Source organism: Urtica dioica, chromosome 8 (assembly GCF_054948205.1).
Source record: "Urtica dioica subsp. dioica isolate 48M chromosome 8, U.dioica_male_clone48M_v1_H2, whole genome shotgun sequence".
Lineage (NCBI taxonomy): Eukaryota > Viridiplantae > Streptophyta > Magnoliopsida > Rosales > Urticaceae > Urtica > Urtica dioica.
In genome coordinates, this window is record NC_142763.1 from 40,915,380 (window position 1) to 40,933,913 (window position 18,534).

The 18,534-nt window shown below is 42.0% G+C and overlaps 4 protein-coding genes across 6 annotated transcripts; 1 reads left to right on the forward strand and 3 right to left on the reverse strand.

The window, feature by feature from the left end:
• Nucleotides 1-534: 534 nt before the first annotated feature.
• On the reverse strand, nt 535-1,911 carry LOC149389825 (uncharacterized). Its single transcript, XM_089622732.1, has 4 exons — nt 1,792-1,911; nt 1,285-1,743; nt 853-926; nt 535-748 (listed from the first exon to the last, which is right to left on the reverse strand). The coding sequence occupies exons 1-4, from the start codon at nt 1,909-1,911 to the stop codon at nt 535-537; spliced, it is 867 nt and encodes a 288-aa protein (XP_089478858.1).
• A 924-nt stretch (nt 1,912-2,835) lies between these two features.
• LOC149389826 (uncharacterized) lies at nt 2,836-4,809 on the forward strand. 2 transcript variants are annotated; one of them, XM_089624255.1, is made up of 4 exons: nt 2,836-3,129; nt 3,482-3,581; nt 3,680-4,088; nt 4,281-4,809. In XM_089624255.1, the coding sequence occupies exons 3-4, from the start codon at nt 3,972-3,974 to the stop codon at nt 4,542-4,544; spliced, it is 381 nt and encodes a 126-aa protein (XP_089480381.1). In that variant the 5' UTR covers nt 2,836-3,129; nt 3,482-3,581; nt 3,680-3,971; the 3' UTR covers nt 4,545-4,809. Both variants share the same exon structure in this region, with proteins under 2 accessions (XP_089480381.1, XP_089480382.1).
• A 485-nt stretch (nt 4,810-5,294) lies between these two features.
• LOC149389827 (protein DEHYDRATION-INDUCED 19 homolog 3-like) lies at nt 5,295-7,210 on the reverse strand. 2 transcript variants are annotated; one of them, XM_089624409.1, is made up of 5 exons: nt 6,984-7,210; nt 6,760-6,902; nt 6,147-6,227; nt 5,742-6,055; nt 5,295-5,644 (listed from the first exon to the last, which is right to left on the reverse strand). In XM_089624409.1, the coding sequence occupies exons 1-5, from the start codon at nt 7,060-7,062 to the stop codon at nt 5,539-5,541; spliced, it is 723 nt and encodes a 240-aa protein (XP_089480535.1). In that variant the 5' UTR covers nt 7,063-7,210; the 3' UTR covers nt 5,295-5,538. The 2 variants fall into 2 exon arrangements, with proteins under 2 accessions (XP_089480535.1, XP_089480534.1); XM_089624408.1 differs by having other exon boundaries at nt 5,295-5,647.
• Nucleotides 7,211-13,140: 5,930 nt separating this feature from the next.
• Nucleotides 13,141-18,534, reverse strand: LOC149389828 (uncharacterized). The gene is made up of 3 exons (XM_089622733.1): nt 16,038-18,534; nt 13,776-15,551; nt 13,141-13,589 (listed from the first exon to the last, which is right to left on the reverse strand). Exons 1-3 carry the CDS (start codon nt 18,532-18,534, stop codon nt 13,141-13,143), a joined length of 4,722 nt encoding a protein of 1,573 aa, XP_089478859.1.

Here is an 18,534-nt window from a genome sequence, read left to right on the forward strand (position 1 = left end):
CTATGATATTAGGTAGGATTTGACTGAACAGGTATGGTAGTTACATGTGGGTAATCTTTTGTGTGTTGTATTATGAGATGTGTTCAGGTACAGTATTTAATGTCTTTAGGGTATGTTATTCTGATACTTACTGAGGTTTATTGAGATTATATTTACTGATGTGTTCAGGTATGGTAGTTACCGAGGTTTTATTGAGATCATTGTCAATAAAACCTCATTGTCAATAAAACTGAGGTTTTATTGACATCATTGTCAATAAAACTTAGATTTTATTGACATCATTGTCAATATCAATAAAACCTCAGTTTTATTGACATCATTGTCAATCAATAAAACCTCAGTTTTATTGACATCATTTTCAATTAAACTGGCATTTTATTGACATCATTGTCAATAAAACTGAAGTATTATTGACATCATTGTCAATAAAACTGTTGATTTTAAGAGAAGTAGAAGAATTTTATATTCACAAAAGTCGACATCCATAATTATAAAGTATTACATCATATTTAGAATTACAAAATTAAAACTTATTCAACGACTGCTTCTCTGAGATGAAGGAACATGATCGTCACATGTCTTTCTATTGTGTCCTTCTTTGCCGCACCTGCTACATTTACGCCCACTAGGCACTTCACCTTGGGATAGTATCCTTCTCTTCTTAGGTCTACCTGCCGGACGGCTGTCGAAGTGAGGATGAAGTAATTTGATTTGTTTAACTTCAACAGGAATATCCCATGCTTTAGCACTGCCATGGGGGTGGATGAAACCTAAATAACACCATTTCCAGTACTCGGTGGTATAATAGGCAGAACAAAAGTCCACAGGTGGAAGGTTATGAATATGACATGCCGCAATCGCATGAGCGCATACAAAACTATTTGAAATTCTAAAACCTCAAACTCGAAAACAGAAGAAGGTCTCACCTACAATGAATAAGTATTCACAGTGAGTTCTGGAACAGTAATGTGACATTAATGTCAATAAGCATTGAAACTTATTGGTATTAATGTCAATCAAAAGTCACAGTGAGTTCTTGAAAAATAATTAATTCCTGTTCTTTTTTTATTCATACTAATGTCAATAAACATTGGAACTTATTGGTATTAATGTCAATAAAAAGTCACAGTGAGTTCTTGAAAAAATAATTAATTCCTGTTTTTTTTATTCATATTAATGTCAATAAACACTGGAAATTATTGGTATTAATGTCAATAAAAATTCACAGTGAGTTATTGAAAAATAATTTTGAGAAAAAGCATATTACATTAGTATAGAACTTACCAGCATTAAAGTAGAAAGAGCACGAAAGTCATCCATTCGCTTTTGAAATTTTGGAGTAAGCACCTTCGTTGAAGCCGTTGCTAATTCTCTTTGGTCATAGAACCACTTTTGCATTCTCTTTCTCAACCAATCAATCAACTTCGAAATTGGAAAATCTCTAGCTTTGGAGTCCATTGCATTCATAGACTCGGCATTGTTTGAGGTCATGATTGAGTACCTTGTATTGGTAATGTAGCAACGAGCCCATTTTTCATGTCTCACTTCATTCTCAAGGTATTGTCGAATTTCAATATTTTCCCGGTCGATCATGCACATATACTTTTCAAATTCCATACGATTATATGCCTTTGCTGCACCATAAAACTTCCAGTTGAAACTCTTGGTGAGACCCTTGAAATTGTTCTTCACGTTGCCAAGAAGATGATGCGCGTAATACCCATGTGCCGAATTTGGAAAAACCTTTGCCACAACATTACATATTCAATTGTTCCTGTCGGATACAATGACCTGACGTGGCCTCTCCCCTATCGCTGCCTTTAACGTGCTCAAAAAATTCAACCATGGCTCAATCGATTCAGAGTCTCCAACACCGAAGGCGAGGGGAAAACATTGTTCATTTGCATCCATCGCTACCGCTGTAAACAAAGTTCCACGATGATAGTTCTTCAATAACGTAGCGTCGATAATGATGATAGGCCGACAAAACTTCCATCCTCTTATGAAGGGACTAAGAGACATAACAAAATTTACAAATTTGCGTTCACGGTTAGCAGTAAGCTCCATAACAGACCCTGAATTTTTTTGTCTCAATCATATACTTTAAGGTGGGCAGAAATGCGTACGACTCAGTGTCAGTTCCGTATAACAACCCAAGGACCTTTTCTTTTGCTCTCCAAGCCTTCTTATACGTCATACAAACACATAATCTGTCTCCATGTAACCAAGGATTTCTTTCGGTTTACAATTCATTTGACGAGGATCCACAAACTTGTGTTTCACAACATCTCCTGTGAATAGCGCCGCGGCTTTTGGATTCTTTCTAGACTCTACGGAACATGTATGCTCAGAATCAAACCTATATTAAGAATATGAATGTCAGTTAATAGATCACAAACCTTAGCAAAGCGCGATTGTTAATAAATCACAGTATTTATTGACATTAAAGTCAATAAAAATGAGGTTGTTATTGACATTATAGTCAATAAATCACAGTATTTATTGATATTAAAGTCAATAAACCACGGTGTGTATTGATAATAAATCATAATACAATAAAAAATAATCCCAATTAAAAAGTAATAGAAGTCAAATACTAAAATAAAAAATAAAAGAAAATGTCAATAAAAGTGGGGTTATTTTTGTACATAAAGAAAATAGGTAGTCATAGTTTTGAATAATAATAGACTTATTTGATTTTGGTCCAAAATCATTATAGAAGTCATAAAATAGGAATAATCTTTTAAAAAATATTTATTCGCTATATTCCTATCGTTAAATATAACAGTATTTGGCGGTAACGTAACAGTCTTCCTTTTATTTTTAGTGGCGAATCGAGAGCTGCTTGGACTCCGGAAAAGGACGGTTACTTTGTCGATTTGATGTTGGATAAAGTCAAGGAACAGAACGACCAGTCGTTCGACTGGTGGGCTTAGGCAGATATGGAATGCAAGTTCAACAGTAGGTTTGATGTTCAGTGCTCAAGAGATTCGTTCAAGAGGCGCCGAAGGACTCTCAGGGCCTGGTACAGGTCTGGTCAAGAATTTGTTGGACCAGACCGGCTTTACTTGGGATGAGACTAAGCATATGGTCGTCGCTGAAGATCATGTCTGGGATGAATACATCAAGGTTTTTCTTCTCCTCCCACTTTCATTACATATATTTGTTTTGATTGAGAATACATTTTAAGGGGTCTTTATTCACAAAGAGGGCTCACTATTTGAACTTCACGAAAACTAGACTTTTTGCCTTCGTTTGTAATTATGTGTAGTAAATCTGCCATACATTTCTGTCATAATTTTGATAAAATTTAATAATTATGCAAGGTGAGTTTGGGGTTTCAGTGCGGGAAATAGAGGAAGGGTTTCAGATTTTATTTCTATTTCTTATGTTAGGTTTAATTATGATAAACTTCAACTAGTTCTGATAGATCAGTTACAAGAACTGATATATGAACTTTCTATTTTGAATTCATTTTCAGGAATACCGAGATGCTCGTCCATTCCGAACCAAGATCATTCCTTACTACAATGATCTGTGTTCTCTATATGAATATGTACCAAAAATCCCAGAGAAGACAGGTAAAGAAAGAGGTCTCAAATGTGTTGTTTTATTACTCGCTGCTGCATTGTGTAATAGAAAAACTAAGCGATGATCGTAATGTTGATATCAAAACTAGACGAGGAATCATCATCGCTCGCTCTTCATGATGACCACAAGGAGGAGTCGGAGGAGGAGATCCGCGATGAAGCATTTTATGAGCGCAGGTAGAAATATCGGCACGAGGTTCATTGGTATGATGAGATGGAGCGGTGGTTCGTGCTTCTAATACTGAGAGAGGTCGAGACGGGAGAGATGGTTGATGGAGACTTAGTGAGAAAGCATGGCAGGATATCTTCCGATCTCTGAGGGGGAGGTACGAGTTCGTTGATTGCCCTGAAACCTTTGAAAAGGTCAAGAATCGGTACAAGATGATGAAGAGGCAATACAACCTCACCAAGAAGCTGCTCGAGTTTGACGGCTTCTCTTGGGACGATTCCAGCCAGAGGGTCACAGCTTCCGTTTCTGTCTGGCGAGATTTCATGAGGGTAACTGAGTCTTTTTTTTTTTTTTTTTTTTACCTGAAGTTACAGTAATAGAAAAGTGAGATGAAAATGAGCACAAACTAAAACTTCTCTAATTGGTAAAAAAAGAAAGAAAAAAAAACCATTTCAACGCATTTCCCTTTACTTAAGTGACCTCTCATTTTCCTTTCCATCTATTTTTCTTTCGCGATACAGGACGCACGACAAATCCGGAACCATCCCAGCCCTTATTTCAAAGACTTGCACAAGATTTGCGACCCGAATCCGGACGAGAAAGAAGGAGAGGATTCAATGCTTCAGAAGAAGAAACAGAAGCCTGAATTCGAGTCTCTCTCTGGCTCGTGCGATCAAGATTTGGACGAAGGAGAGGTCTCAAGGCCTCAAAAGAAGGTTGACTTCGGGAGTCTCTCTGGTTCGGAGAAGACGAGGAGATCACGGCGGTGCCGATCAAGAGCGTAGTTAAAGCAGTGTAGGCTTTGCCTGACATGGACGGTGAGTCTGTGTTGGACGCGTGCGATCTTCTTTTGGATAAAAACAAGGCCAACACTTTCATGGCTTTGGATGTGAAGCTCAGAAGGAAGTGGCTTGTGAGGAAGCTGAGGCCACACCCACTCATTACGTGATGAAACTTTTGAATTGAAGAGCAATACACTCTCTCTCTCTCTCAGGGTCTAACTGTATGGTTTTATTACCTTAATTAGTACATTACGATAGAAAGGCAGGCAAACACTTCTGTTTACGATCAATCTCATCAGCATACTTTTTTTTTGCTCGAAATCTCATCAGCCTATATGCATCCAAAAGTAGCCCTTTCAAGGATTGTTATGAATAGTGGTAAAAGCTTGGAAAAATAGCGTATTTGCACTTTTTATCACAACATCATGCTATTACTCAGAAAAGGTATATTCAACTAAATGTGGCTGGATATTGCGAATCTGACTCTTAAATTAGCTTATTAAGTTAGATTACTTGCTAGTACATATTTTAGTGATGTTGTTCTAATTAAAACCTTCAAGGTAAAAGAAGAAACAGAAAAAAATAAGTAGATAATAGAGACCAAAACTCTCACGGAAAGACAAATAATTATTTCATCTTATTCTAAATGATTATGTCCAACATCTGTTAACTCTTAGAAATAAAAGTACCATTAACTGCCCTAAACAGTCGACTATTTTATTATTATAGTGTACCACCAACTAACAGAAAGTATTCAACAAAAAGGATCTCCAAAGATTTCCTTTGAATAAATATAAAAGCTTATAACCAAAGCTTGGAAAATACAGACTTACTATTGTTTTTCTTCCTGGCTTACATACATATATTATAATATTGATAACATAACAGTTTATACATTGAATTCCTACATCTAAACCCTAGTTTTGTTAAGATATCAGCAAATTCCAAAAACACACAACAAAGGGGACTAGCTGACATTTTTCCTCATATTCATAAGTCAATCATCCCCAAAGATTGTTGACCATACTAGTCCCTGCACAAACTTGCACCTCTCAGCTTTCTCTTCTTGGTCCTTGTCCGACAATGGAGGCGAGCTATTATCTCTGCTGCAAAAAACCAAAACCCAATTGAAAACAATAATAATAATAATTTTTTTTAAAAAACAACCATTTTTTATCGGCAAGTTCATTTCTTTTTTACCTTTCTAGAGATTTATGCTCAGAGATTTCTACTTCTTCTTCTCCATCTTCTTCTTCTTCTTCTTCTTCTTCTTCTTCTTCTTCTTCTTCTAAACTACCAACTTCAGAAGAAGAAGCGAGGTGTGAGTTAATGTATGGCTTGTGTCTGGGAGTGTTATGAAGGAACGACAACAATGGGTCGATCGATTTCATGGAGGTCGAAACCGGGGCCACCGATCCGAAAATGGACCGGTACGGCTCGTCTTGCAACTCTTTTCTCGACAACGAAAGGTTCGAGAAAAACTCGTCCTTCTGGGGTTTCGATTTCTGATGACCGTGGTCTTACTAAAGTCAAGGAATCCACCAAATAAGCTTTGATGTAAAGAAAAAATGTAAGGAAAGAAACTAAATATAAAAAAAAGGATATCTTAGAAGAGTTGACGTGCTGGGTCGTGATGTGACAAACCATGTTCGTCCCAATTCTCGTAGTTGCACAAACAGGGCATACCTGGAATTGGTGTCACTTAAATTCATAAGCAATGAAAGGTTGATTCATCCCATGGAAGGCCAAAGTTATGAGGGAAAAAAAAAATTTCTATTGCCCATGAGCCATGACTTTCATTACACAAACGCCAAATAGTAAAGGAAAAAGCATAACAAGCTTTTCCAATTTTTATTCATTCTCTCTCTATCGACATTTAACCATCTTTTTGTTTTTGTTTTTAACTTTTAATAAGCCTTTCTAATTTTGATTGTGCAAAAGTAACTCGTGGCCTCGTGGGCTAAAAGATGTTCAGAGACAACACACTTTATTTTTTTCGCTAAAAACTAAACGAACAAAAACCCACATGATATGTCTACGATATTTAAATCAAAGAAAGAAAGTCCAAAATCAAAAAAATTGTTTGGAATCCGATGAAAAAAAACAATACCCACTTCCTAAATCTCCGCAAGCTACGAGCTTTCTCACTAATTGTCACTACTTAACGCATCGAAATTTCAATCGAAGACGAAAAACAAGGTTTACGAGAAGAACAAACCCCAGAATTTGACTCCGAAGCGTGCTCTTCATCGATGTGGCAGCAAAGGCCAAGCAAGTCAAAATCCTCGGAACAGTACGGGCATGGAAAGTCCAACCTCAAATCTTCATCTCCATCAAAGTCGTCGATCTCGATGAAGAAATCTGATCAAGAGAAAACCCAAATCATTAGTCCCTTTAAGATAGACAGACAGAGAGAGAAAGATTAGGATTTTATTGAATTACCAGGGTGAGACTTGAGCGTGGACTGGTAACTTCTCGACGAAGCAGAAGAGAGGCCAAAGCTCCAACTATCTTCCTCCATTGAAAACAAAGCTCTCGACTTTGATAAGAATAAATATAATTATAATATTATCTCAGCTAAAAGAAAGAGTCGGGAAAATAAATGATGGGTTTTTGAAGGAAGAGAGATTTGGGAGTCACCAACAAAGGCATAAGGTACTAATAAACTTGGTGCTAAATAATAAGCCAAAGAAAACTATTCAAAAAAAAAAAAAAAAAGGTCCGTCTTTTATTATTATTGGGTTTTATTTTTATTTTTATTCTCAGATAATAAGCGTGTGGGGCCTTATTAAACAAATAAAAATAAAAAGCCAAAAGTGAGAGAAGAGACGTGGAAATGACAAAGGACCTTCGGGTCTTTGTGGTTTGGATTCATAGACTAGTGAGATGCGACAAAATCTATACCATAGATAATAATCCCAACTCCTCTCTCACTTTTCTCCTCAGGTCGCCACGTACTATCGTTAAGCGATGACACGTGACGTCCTTAATTTTTTTTCGGTCTTTATTTTTTTTTTTCCGACCTTTATTTTTTATTTTTATTACCTTTAAATTACCTTTAATTTTTTTTCTCTCTCATCAATATATTTTGTATAATTTTTTTATGTATATTATTTTTTTTCTCCTCCTCTCTATCAATATATTTTGTATAATTTTTTTTTATGTATTTTATAATAATAATTACTAATACTATATTATACTATATCAATAACATACATTATTTTGAGTATATGTTATTATATATATATATATATATATATATATATCTTTAAATAGTTTTATATTTTATTTATTAAATTCTCTTTCTTTTTCTCTTTGATATATATTTACCTTCATCTTATATGTGTCTCCATATTTCATTGAAAGCGAATGCAAGTTTTATTTAACCATGAAAGTCTGACCAATGTACAAAGTAAATTTTTTACATTTTATTATTTATTCATGATTATTAAGGGTTTTTTTTCCTTAATTGTTGGTTTTTTTAGTGCACGTTGTTTAAGAAGCTTGATAACACAAGTTAACATTTACAAATTTTACTTGCTATTATCATTTATAATATCCTAAAATCATTAGCGCGTAGCTCATTGCTAAAACTAGTTATATTAGATATGCTTCAAGCCAATTTCATTTTTCCCTCTATTATAAATGAATGAATAAAAAACTCTAAAATAAATTTTCACTATTTATTCCACTCTATTTTAGAGTGAAATTTTAATAATATTTAAATAACTTAATTAATTACAAAACGATTCAAAAACTTATTATATATTATGTAATTATAATAGTTCATCACAAAATCATTTTATGTTATTCTAGTTTGGTCTGAGCATCTATCCAAACTCAAAAGTAGTCATTAAATTACATGACATATATATGAATTAAAACCTTAAAAAATAAATTGTTAAATATTATACATTACAAAGTCAAGTGTAAACAATATAATAGATGTTGATGTCGATTTTCAGATCGATCAACAATCACGAATAGAAAATAAAAAATGAAATAACGAAATATTTCAAAGGGGGTTCAGAAAGGCGTCGTATAAGAAACAATTTTATAACAGTAAATAATAACAATATACGAATATTAATTAATTTTTATTATTTGGGAGAAGGTTACAAATGGACGAGATGACGAACCCAACAGGTCGGACTCAAGACGGTAAGTAGGAATACAATATCGAATTAATTGGAAGACTAAAAAATGGAGCTCGAATGTGTGAAAATTGTCCTATCCTCTTCTATTTATAGGCGAGATAGAACCTTCTGGCCGAAGACACGTGTTCCTCGATCCATTTTCCTCGCCGAGGTCGTAGTCGTCCGAGATCCGATCTTCGCGGCGCGGTCTGCTCTTTGACTGATCCTTCGGATCATGAAGACGTGGTCGAACTGGCGTCCCTCACCGAGTCGGAAAATGTTGCGGGGCTTGGGCCGATCTGCCGAGAGTGAATTGGGCCCGTAATTGATTTCGTGGGCTGGTCTTCAAACTGAATATGGGCTTCAATCGGGCCTAAGCCCATTTGAAATGATATTTTAATATTTGAGTTTTTATACCCCCACAATTAGCCCCCAAATATTTTGAAAATATTTCGAATATTTTGGAAATATTTAACGCGGGGAATTCGAAGTGTTCCGAATAAAAAGGGGGAAGATCGAAGATTTGGAATCACGTGGCATCGTATGAGAGCGCGTTCTTTTCACACGTGTCGTGACCTAACTGTATTTCATAGGTCGAAGTCGAAGAGTCGAGGAATCTGTTATCTTTGCAGATATCGAGCGAAATATCTTAGATTTGATTTGATTTGATTTCCGAAATCATTATATTTTTTCGGGATTTCGGGTAATAATGAAACATATAAATAAGCGTGCCGAAGAGTCACTTCTTCTCATTTATATTCTCGTCATCCGCGGTTAAAAGGTAACTTTCTTTTCTGAGTTTCTCTCTCTACCCTTTAAATTCTCTCTAAGTTCTTCGATTTTGGTTAGACTTAGACCGCTTCTTATTCTTAGTTCGACCAACGAACTCACGAAAGTTCATAACTTTTAGACACTTCGCCCTTAAAGCCATAGTTTTAGAATGTCGGGATCAGGACTTCGTCCATCAGGGTCTCAACCTCTAGGGAATGAAGATATACTGTTACCTTCTGCCGTGACCTCGACCGACCTCAGGAGAATCCGCGAAAAGTATCAGATTTCCCCGGAAATTAATATCATTCTTCCTCCTCATGGAGCTACAGCCGACACCGTAGTGGAGGGTTATTGTTGTATATATGAAATATGGATGGAGAAATGTGGTTTAAGATTTCCCATTCATCCTCTCCTATTCGACTTCGCCCAGACTTTAGGGTTGACCATTCCCCAGATGTGTCCGATTTTTGTTAGAATGATAATAGGTCTGATAGTTGTGGCCTACGAGGAGAAGATCGAACTCACTTTGATGGATTTAGTCTGTCTGTGTGTGGTCAAGGTGAACTCGAAACACGATCCGAAGTGTTTCTACCTCTCGAAAGCCGCGGGCAAGGGTGTGATCTCGGGTCTACCCTCGAAGGACAAATTTTGGGGGAGGCGATATTTTTACTTCGCCGTGAATGAGCATTCACTCGGGGACCGAGCTCGTTCTTTCTCGTCAAAATGGGCGAGCTCGCCGAGTATGCATAAATTTTAGTTCGCCCGCATTTATATTCTTCACAATGAGATTTACTTAATCATTTTCATCTTCATTTTTTTTTATATAGAAAAAATCAAAGCGCCATCCCAAGGAGTGGAGTTCGCCGAGAAATTAACGTTGCTGCAGTTGGGCGAAGTAGAGTGGTCGAGCTTCACCCCATTCAGATTCATTTCGGCCAAAGTTTGGCCTTTTCCACCAAAATTATCAGAGCACTTAGAGGAAGGTTAGCTTGATTTGATCTCGTCCTTTTTCTCACGGTCAATTGTATACATCCTGTTTTGATCAAGTTTTTATTCTGTTAGTCGTAGGGGACAATATGAATACCCCGAGGCGAGGAAGCAGAAGAAGGGAGGCGCCGCCTCGACTTCGACCCCGACCCCGGCTATCCCCGTCGACGATCCTGAGGTCAAAGTGATCGGAGTTCGTATGGTGACTGAGATCCCGGTTGTTCAGGTGCCCTCCGACGAGGTACCCGAGACGGCCGAGGTCGCTCCGAAGGACATTCAGGGAGCCAAAGTTCCCGAGGCCGAGGAAACTCAAGCCCCTGGAGTCGGCGAAGACGTCCCCGAGGGAGCTGAGGGTCGAGCCCCCGAGAGGGACGAGATCGGGGGGGGGGGGGGGGGGCGCCCAAGAAGAGGAAGATGCCGGCGAACCGGGTTCCTGAGGGGGGAGCCCCCGGTGCAAAAAAAAAGAAGAAAAGGGGTCCGGGTCCCGACCTTGCTGGCAGGGACGACGAAGAGACCGCCCCTGAAGTCCCTGCGACAAAGTTGACTCGGGCGGAAAAGGGCAAAGCCGCCGCCGAAGGAAGCAAGTCTTCCTCGAAGTCGAGGTCTGGGGGCCGAGATGACTCCGCCCTGACCCGGAAGAAGAAACACGTCGTCAACTTCCACTTCGCTCGGGATCATCTGTTGTGCGACGACCTTTACTCCTCGGCGGGGCTTCTTCGTCAGATGACGTGTTCCGGGATGGAGCTCCCAAAGGTCCCTGACCTCGCCGAGGCGGACTGGTACAGGATGATGGCCTCGGCCATAACTGGGGTAATAATTTTTTTTATATAGCCGATATGTTATACTTTGTGAAAAATGACTATTTTTTGTTACGGTCGAACTAATGATAGGTTGATTTCAGCTGTCCACCCAACTGAACCGAGGTGTTTTTCGCTATGAAAAGCGCCTTCGTGATGCCAAGGTCGAGCAGGAGAAGCTTGCCGAGGTTCAGAAGGGGACGGAATCTTTACAGGCCGAGCTCCAGGGGATGAACGACAAGATCGCCACCCTCCAGGACGATCTTCTGGCCAAGGATGCTCTCTTGGAGAGGTCGAACGGTAAGATTGAACGCCTTCGTGGCAAAGTTCAGTTCTTGTCCGTCGACATCGATGATAAGAAGGAGAAGATCAAGGGATGGGCGGCTCGTTCCAGCGGCTTCGAGAAGGAGAGCAACAAGCTGGCGTCCGATCTCGAGGCACGAGATAAAGAGTTGAAGGATGCTCTGGAGGAGATCGCCCGGATGAAAAGGTCGGCGAAGGCGGAACGAGATCGGGCAGTGCACGCGGCAAAGAAAGCGACCTCGCTCAAGTATCGCGAACAGATCCTCAAGCACCGTGCGCAGAAAGAGAAGATGGTCGAGGCCGTCCTCATTCTCAAAAAGCTCGAACAATGCCGGGGGAACAAGGAATTGATCTCGGAGGCCTTGAAGGGCGAGATTTCGGACTGGGCGGCCGAGATGAAGGATACTGAGGATGGCATTGCTCAGTACGAGGCCGATTACGCGGCTGTCGCCGTCCCTGAGGTCGAAGACATCTTGTTCACTCCATATGCCGACCGTTCCCCTACCGATGTCTTTATGACCGAAGGCGAGGCCTCAGTCATCAACGAACATGGCTCGATGCTTGGCCGTTCTGACGAGGTTCTCAACTCTATCCCGGAGGGAAATGAAGAGGCGGCGGCGTTCACGCCTACTCCAGAGCGTCAAGATACCGAGGCCGAACTCCGCGACCAAGCCTGAGTCCTCAGCTTTTTTTTTTTTTGCTTATTCAAAAAAATGTTTTATCTTGTTTTTGGGGCCCGTATTTTTTGGCGAAGTTTTTATTGGTTTTGATACAGTCATAGGGGGCTTCGGTACCCCTATTTTATTTGAATTTGCGTTATTATTTTATGCAATTTCGTTTATTTTTTTTTAATTTTGCCAAGTTTTTTAGCTCGCCAAAATCTATTATGAATGCATGGATGTTTACTTTTATTCAGTCCGTCCTGCCGATCTGAATATCTATTTTTTTTTTTCGCTCCTGAGGCGGCTCAGGACAGTGTAATATGTTGTCTTTTAGGTCGCTTGTATTTGGCCTAAAATGTTTCCCTTGAAGTTTCAAATGATTCGCCAAGTCTTTTAGATCGCTAAAGAGCTAAAAAGTTTCCCATAGGCCGAGGTTACGAATTGGTTCGTGGTTCAAAATCTTTTAAGTTGTTCGGACTATCGCCTGTCCGAAGCATTTCCCTTGTAGATTTGAAGCCGAAGTCCATAATCAAATTTGGTGAAAATTTAAAGTCTTTTAGATTGTCGTGGACCTAAAAAGTTTCCCTTAATATTTTCGGACGAGATCGACCTTCATGGGTACGATCTCCGATGATGCTGCGAGATGTCGGTTCTCGCCAGAGTCGAGGCGTTTGCCCTGCTAGCCGAATCCGAGGTCGGGGTCATTGGCCGAGGTGCGATCTCCGTGGCTCAAGAGGTAGGGGGACTGTGCCTTTGTAGTAAGAGGCTGCCTACGTACCCTTATGCAGGGATCAAGTCGGACGTAGTTCAATTTTTACTGGTTTTAACAGTAATATTTTTTGAGGTTCAAGACGTTCCATGATCTTAAAATCGGGATTCCGTTGAGTGTTTCAAGTTCATAAACGTCGGGATAGGTTACTCTGGTGACCTTATAGGGGCCTTCTCATTTTGCCTCGAGTTTTCCGGCGTTTGCCTCGGCAGTATTTTGAAAGATTTTTCGGAGGACCAAGTCCCCTACATCGAATCTTCTTGTGCTGACGTCTTTGTTGTAGAATCTAGCGATGGATTGCCTATATCGGGATAGCCGTGATAGGGCTGAATCTCGCTTTTCCTCCACTAGGTCTAAGGCATCGCATAGAGCCTCGTCATTTTTTGGCTCATCCTCAGGTGCGTATTTTACCCTAAGGGTCTGCACCTGATGCTCGATTGGGATGACAGATTCGACTCCATGGATGAGGAAAAACGGAGTTTCCCCTGTCGGCCTTCGCGGGCTGGTTTGGTATGCCCAGAGCACGCCTGGCAGTTCTTTTGCCCACCGCCCCTTCTTGGCATCGAGCCTTTTCCTTATGGAGTCGACTATGGTCTTATTTGTTGCTTCCGCGTGCCCATTTCCTTGAGGTTATCGTGGTGTTGACATTCTTACTTCAATGTTGTTATGGAAGCAAAATTTTCTAAATTTTTTCGATATGAATTGTGATCCGTTATTTGTTATGATCTCGTGGGGAGTTCCATGCCGACAGATTATATTTTTCCAGATGAATGCTGTGACGTCGACGTCTTTTATCAAGACGAAGGCACCAGCTTCCACCCATTTAGAAAAATAATCTGTTAAGATTAACAGAAATCTTAACCCGCCAGGGGCGACCGACATGGGTCCCACAATATCCATAGACCATTTCATGAATGGGTATGGCGCCGAGATAGACGACAATTCTTCCGCGGGTCTTTTTATGTTGGGGGCATGGCGTTGGCATTGATCGCAGCGGCGCGAGTGCGCCTCGCAGTTTGCCAACATGGTCGGCCAAAAGTAGCCTTGCCTCTTTATTTTGATGGCGAGCGCTCGTCCGCCTGCGTGATTTCCGCATTCCCCTTCGTGTACGTCTTCCAGGATTCGTTTAGATTCCTCTGTCCCGACGCACTTGAGGTAGGGTCCTGCGAAGCTTCTTTTAAACAGGCTTCCACCTATGATGCAAAATCTCGCGCTTCTCAGCCCGATCTTGCGTTTTGCCATCTTATCGGATGGGACCGTACCAGTCGTGATGTAATGTAGTATTTCATCTCTCCAATCCCTCCCTTCTATTGTTATGACCGCGGAAACGGTCGTGACAATAGAAGGTTGTTTGATTGTTTCGACTGGTATAATCCTCTTGAGGCCCGGATCCGAGGTAGATGCTAGGGCAGCCAATGCGTCGGCCGAAGTATTCTCGCCTCGAGGGATCCTTGTCAGGGAGAATTCTTCAAAGTTTTTTGTTAGTTCTTTTACGACTTTTAGGTAAGCTTCCATTCGCTCATCCCTAGTCTCGTATTCCCCGGAGTATTGGTTTGCTACGAGTTGGGAGTCGCAGAAAGCTTCCACTTTCTTTGATCCAACTGCAGTGGCCAATCTAAGTCCGGCGACTAGTGCTTCGTACTCGGCTTCGTTGTTTGATGCGACGAAGTTGAGCCTAAATGATTGTTCTATAGTCTCACCGTGAGGGGAGGTCAGGTGTATTCCTACTCCTGCCCCCTGCTTCGATGATGCCCCGTCCACTTTAAGTGTCCAGGTACCTTCGACTTCGGTCAAGGTGGGACTTTCCCTCGGGAGTTCGATGATGAAATCCGCTAAAACTTGCGATTTAGCGGATGTCTTCACTCGGTACTCAATATCGTATTCACTCAGTTCCACGGCCCACTTGGTTAATCTTCCTGATTGGTTAGGGCTATGTAGGAAACTTCTGAGCGGATGTGACGTCATTACTATTATGGTGTGAGATTGGAAGTATGGTCGAAGTTTTCGCGCGGCGGAAACGACGGCCAAGACCAGTTTTTCCATAATAGGATATCGAGTTTCAGCATCGACTAACGACTTGCTTGTATAAAAGATTGGTCGTTGGTCCCCCTGCTCTTCCCTGACGAGTACTCCACTAACTGCCGCCTGAGATACTGCGACGTAGAGATAGAGTGGCTCCCATGCAACGGGTTTTGCCAGGATTGGGGGTGTCGATAGGTATTCTTTCAATTTTTTGAACGCCTCTTCGCATTGGTCGTCCCATTCAAGCTTCTTATTCCCTTTAAGGAGCCGATAGAAATGGAGACATTTATCTGTTGATCGAGAGATGAAGCGATTGAGGGCAGCGATGCGTCCCGTCAACCTTTGGACTTTGCGTCTATTATGGGGCGAAGGCATCTCTCGTAAGGCGTGTAATTGATCCGGGTTAGCCTCAATTCCTCTTTGGGTAACTAAATACCCCAGGAACTTGCCGGATGATACTCCGAACGAACATTTGGTGGAATTGAGTTTCATGGCATATTTATTCAATACCTCGAAACATTCCTCCAAATGCTTTATGTGGTCGTTCTCCCTTAGGGATTTCACTAGCATATCGTCAATATACACTTCCATCGTCTTCCCTATCTTTTCCTTGAACATTTCGTTGACTAACCTTTGATAGGTGGCGCCAGCGTTCTTTAGTCCAAAAGGCATGACCTTATAGCAATATGTGCCACGGTCGGTGATGAAAGCTATTTTTTCTTGGTTGTCCGAATGCATCAGGATTTGGTTATATCCTGAGAATGCGTCCATGAATGAGAGTATTTTATGCCCCGCGGTCGCTTCGACTAGCTGGTCGATGTGCGCCAACGGGAAGCTGTCTTTGGGGCATGCTTTATTCAGATCGGTGAAATCGACGCATACCCTCTATTTCCCATTTTTTTTCTTTACGACGACAGTGTTTGCCAGCGAATCCGGGTATTTCACTTCGCGGATTGAATCTGCACTGAGCAGTCTTTCGACTTCGTCGTTGACTACCCGTGCCCTGTCGGGACCGAGCTTTCGTCTTTTTTGTTTTATCGGTTTAAAACTGGGATCGACGTTAAGTTGGTGAGATGTGACGTCGATGCTTATTCCTGGCATATCTTCGGTTGACCACGCGAAGGTGGATTTGTTTCGTTTTAAGAAACAGATCAGTTCTCGCCTGATGCTACCTTTAAGCTTAGTTCCGATTCCTACACACTTGGAAGGATCGAAGCCATCGAGCTGTACTTGGACCGTTAACTCAGTGCTTGGCGCATCGAGGGAGTCGGGGTCCTCTAGTGTGAGAACGCTCTCGGCCGACTCCACGTTCATTAATTGATATTGCTCTTCTTTAATTGTCTTGGCACAATGTTTGTGGCTAGTGAGATAGCAACTGCGGGAGGTAGCCTGATTACCTCGGATCTCTCCTATTCCCTCAGGCGTAGGGAAACGAATACATTGATGAAAGGTTGATGGCACAGCCCTCATCATATGTATCCATGGTCTTCCCATGATAATGTTGTAGGGGGAAGGACAGTCTAGTACTTGAAACTCTACTATTTTGTCGATTCCATGTGTTTTTACGGGCAACCTGATTGTTCCAAAGGATGGAGTAGTGGACCCATTAAAACCTGTTAAATGGGTTCGTTCTCTTTCAATCTCGTCTTCATCGATTCCCATCTTTGCCAGGGTATCCTTGAAAATAAGATCTACAGAGCTGCCTCCATCGATTAGAACTCTTGCAACCTCACAATTAGACACGTCGATCGTGATCACGAGTGCGTCGTCGTGCGGTTCGGTTGTCCCAATTGCTTCTTTTTCGGAGAACGAGATTTGAACATCTTGTTCTAGTCTGATTTTGGTTGTTTGGTTACTCAGTCGTCTTTGATGTGTTTTGATGGAGTTAACCGTTTCATTGCAAAACTTTGAGCCGCCCATTATGAAGTCAACTCTGTGTTTTGCGACAGTCGGCGGGGAGTTTGGTTCCCCTTCCTCCTCGGGTCTCACTCTCTTGGGGGAGGGGTTGCCCCTTCCCCTGTTATTGCTATTGAAGACCTTCTTTTTTGGCGGGGGTCCTAGGTCAACGTCTTTTAGTTCCCCCTTTGCGTATTTTTCGGCTAAAGCCTTACGCATGGTCTCGCAGTTAACTGTGTCGTGGCCGTTAGCCTTGTGGAAACTGCAATACGCATTGGGATCCCGTGTCCATTTCTTTGCTTGGGGTCCTCCCTCCTTAATGTCATCACCGACATTGAACGTGTAGTTAGGAGGGGCGTGTTGCTTTTTGGCGTGAGGTGCGGCGTCGTGGGGATTAATCCTGCGAGGGTTATTTACGGGCCTCACCCAAGTATTGGAGGGTGGTTTCTTTTCGGCCGCACGTTGCCTCTCGTAGGAAGCAAATTCTTCTTCGGCCTTTGCATAATTTGCGGCCTTATGAATTGCATCCTCTAGTGTGAGGGGGCGGTTAACAGTCATCTCCAGTTTCAGCTTCGAATCGTGCCTTAACCCGTTCCTTAGAGAGGTTATGGCAGACTCGTGGCATACGTTAGAGATTTTCGAGAGTACGTCCTTGTAACGGATCATGAAATCCTTCAAAGATTCGTTCTCTCTATGTTGGATCCCCCATAAGTCTGCTATGGTCAGGTCGTCCTCCACGAACATTGAATAATGTTTCAGGAATGCAGCCAATAGCTTATGGAAACCATCAATGGAGTTTGGTTCGAGTTTGGAGAACCATTCCAAGGCGGGTCCGAAAAAGCTCTCGGCGAATAGTTGGCAGTATCCTGCCTCTAATTCTCTCTCAGAGAGCATAACCCGTCGCATTGCGACTCTGAAGGACAATATGAAAGCCTTCGGACTTGAGGTGCCATTGTACCGTGGGAGGCGAACCTTTCCGGTATCTCCCAGTTGCACTTCAGTGATGTTTCTGGCGAAAGGAGTTCGCCCTGTTTCTTCTATGAGGCGATCTATCTCGGGAGCCGAGCTGGTCGCAGAATGAAACTCTGAACGAACAGCTCTCAGCTCGGCCGTTATAGATTCCTTGAACCTGTCCAGTTCGGTCATACTGGGTTCGCCACCACGAAAGAGGCGAGGTCCCGATTGGGCCGGATTGATCGCGGTTGCACTTGTCGGGCCATGACGGGTCTGATTCATCCCGCCGAAACGCTGGGGGGTGAATGTTTGATAGATCGCTGGAGGGCGAGGTCCCGAATCAGTCGCGAAAGACCCGGACGGTGCTCCCCCGGGCGGAGGCGGAGGGAGTCCAGAGGGATCGATCGTGACTTCTGTCGCGACCTCGCCAGCAGTCCCCCTAAGCTGAAAGCTTGTGACGGGAGACTGGTCTGTTCCTCGGGCGACCTGTATCCCAGAGAAATCCAGACGGACTCCGGGAGGGATAGCTCGGCTTGTTTGCGCAACCGAGGTTGCTTGGCGAGCTGACTTAGAGGCGGTCATATCTCCGGATCCCACTTGAGGATCCGGGGTGTTTTGAGGAGTCGAGAGAGTATTCAACCGGTCATTAAGAGCGCGGTTGGTCTCGGCTTGCTCATCAATTTTTTTGGTCAGCAT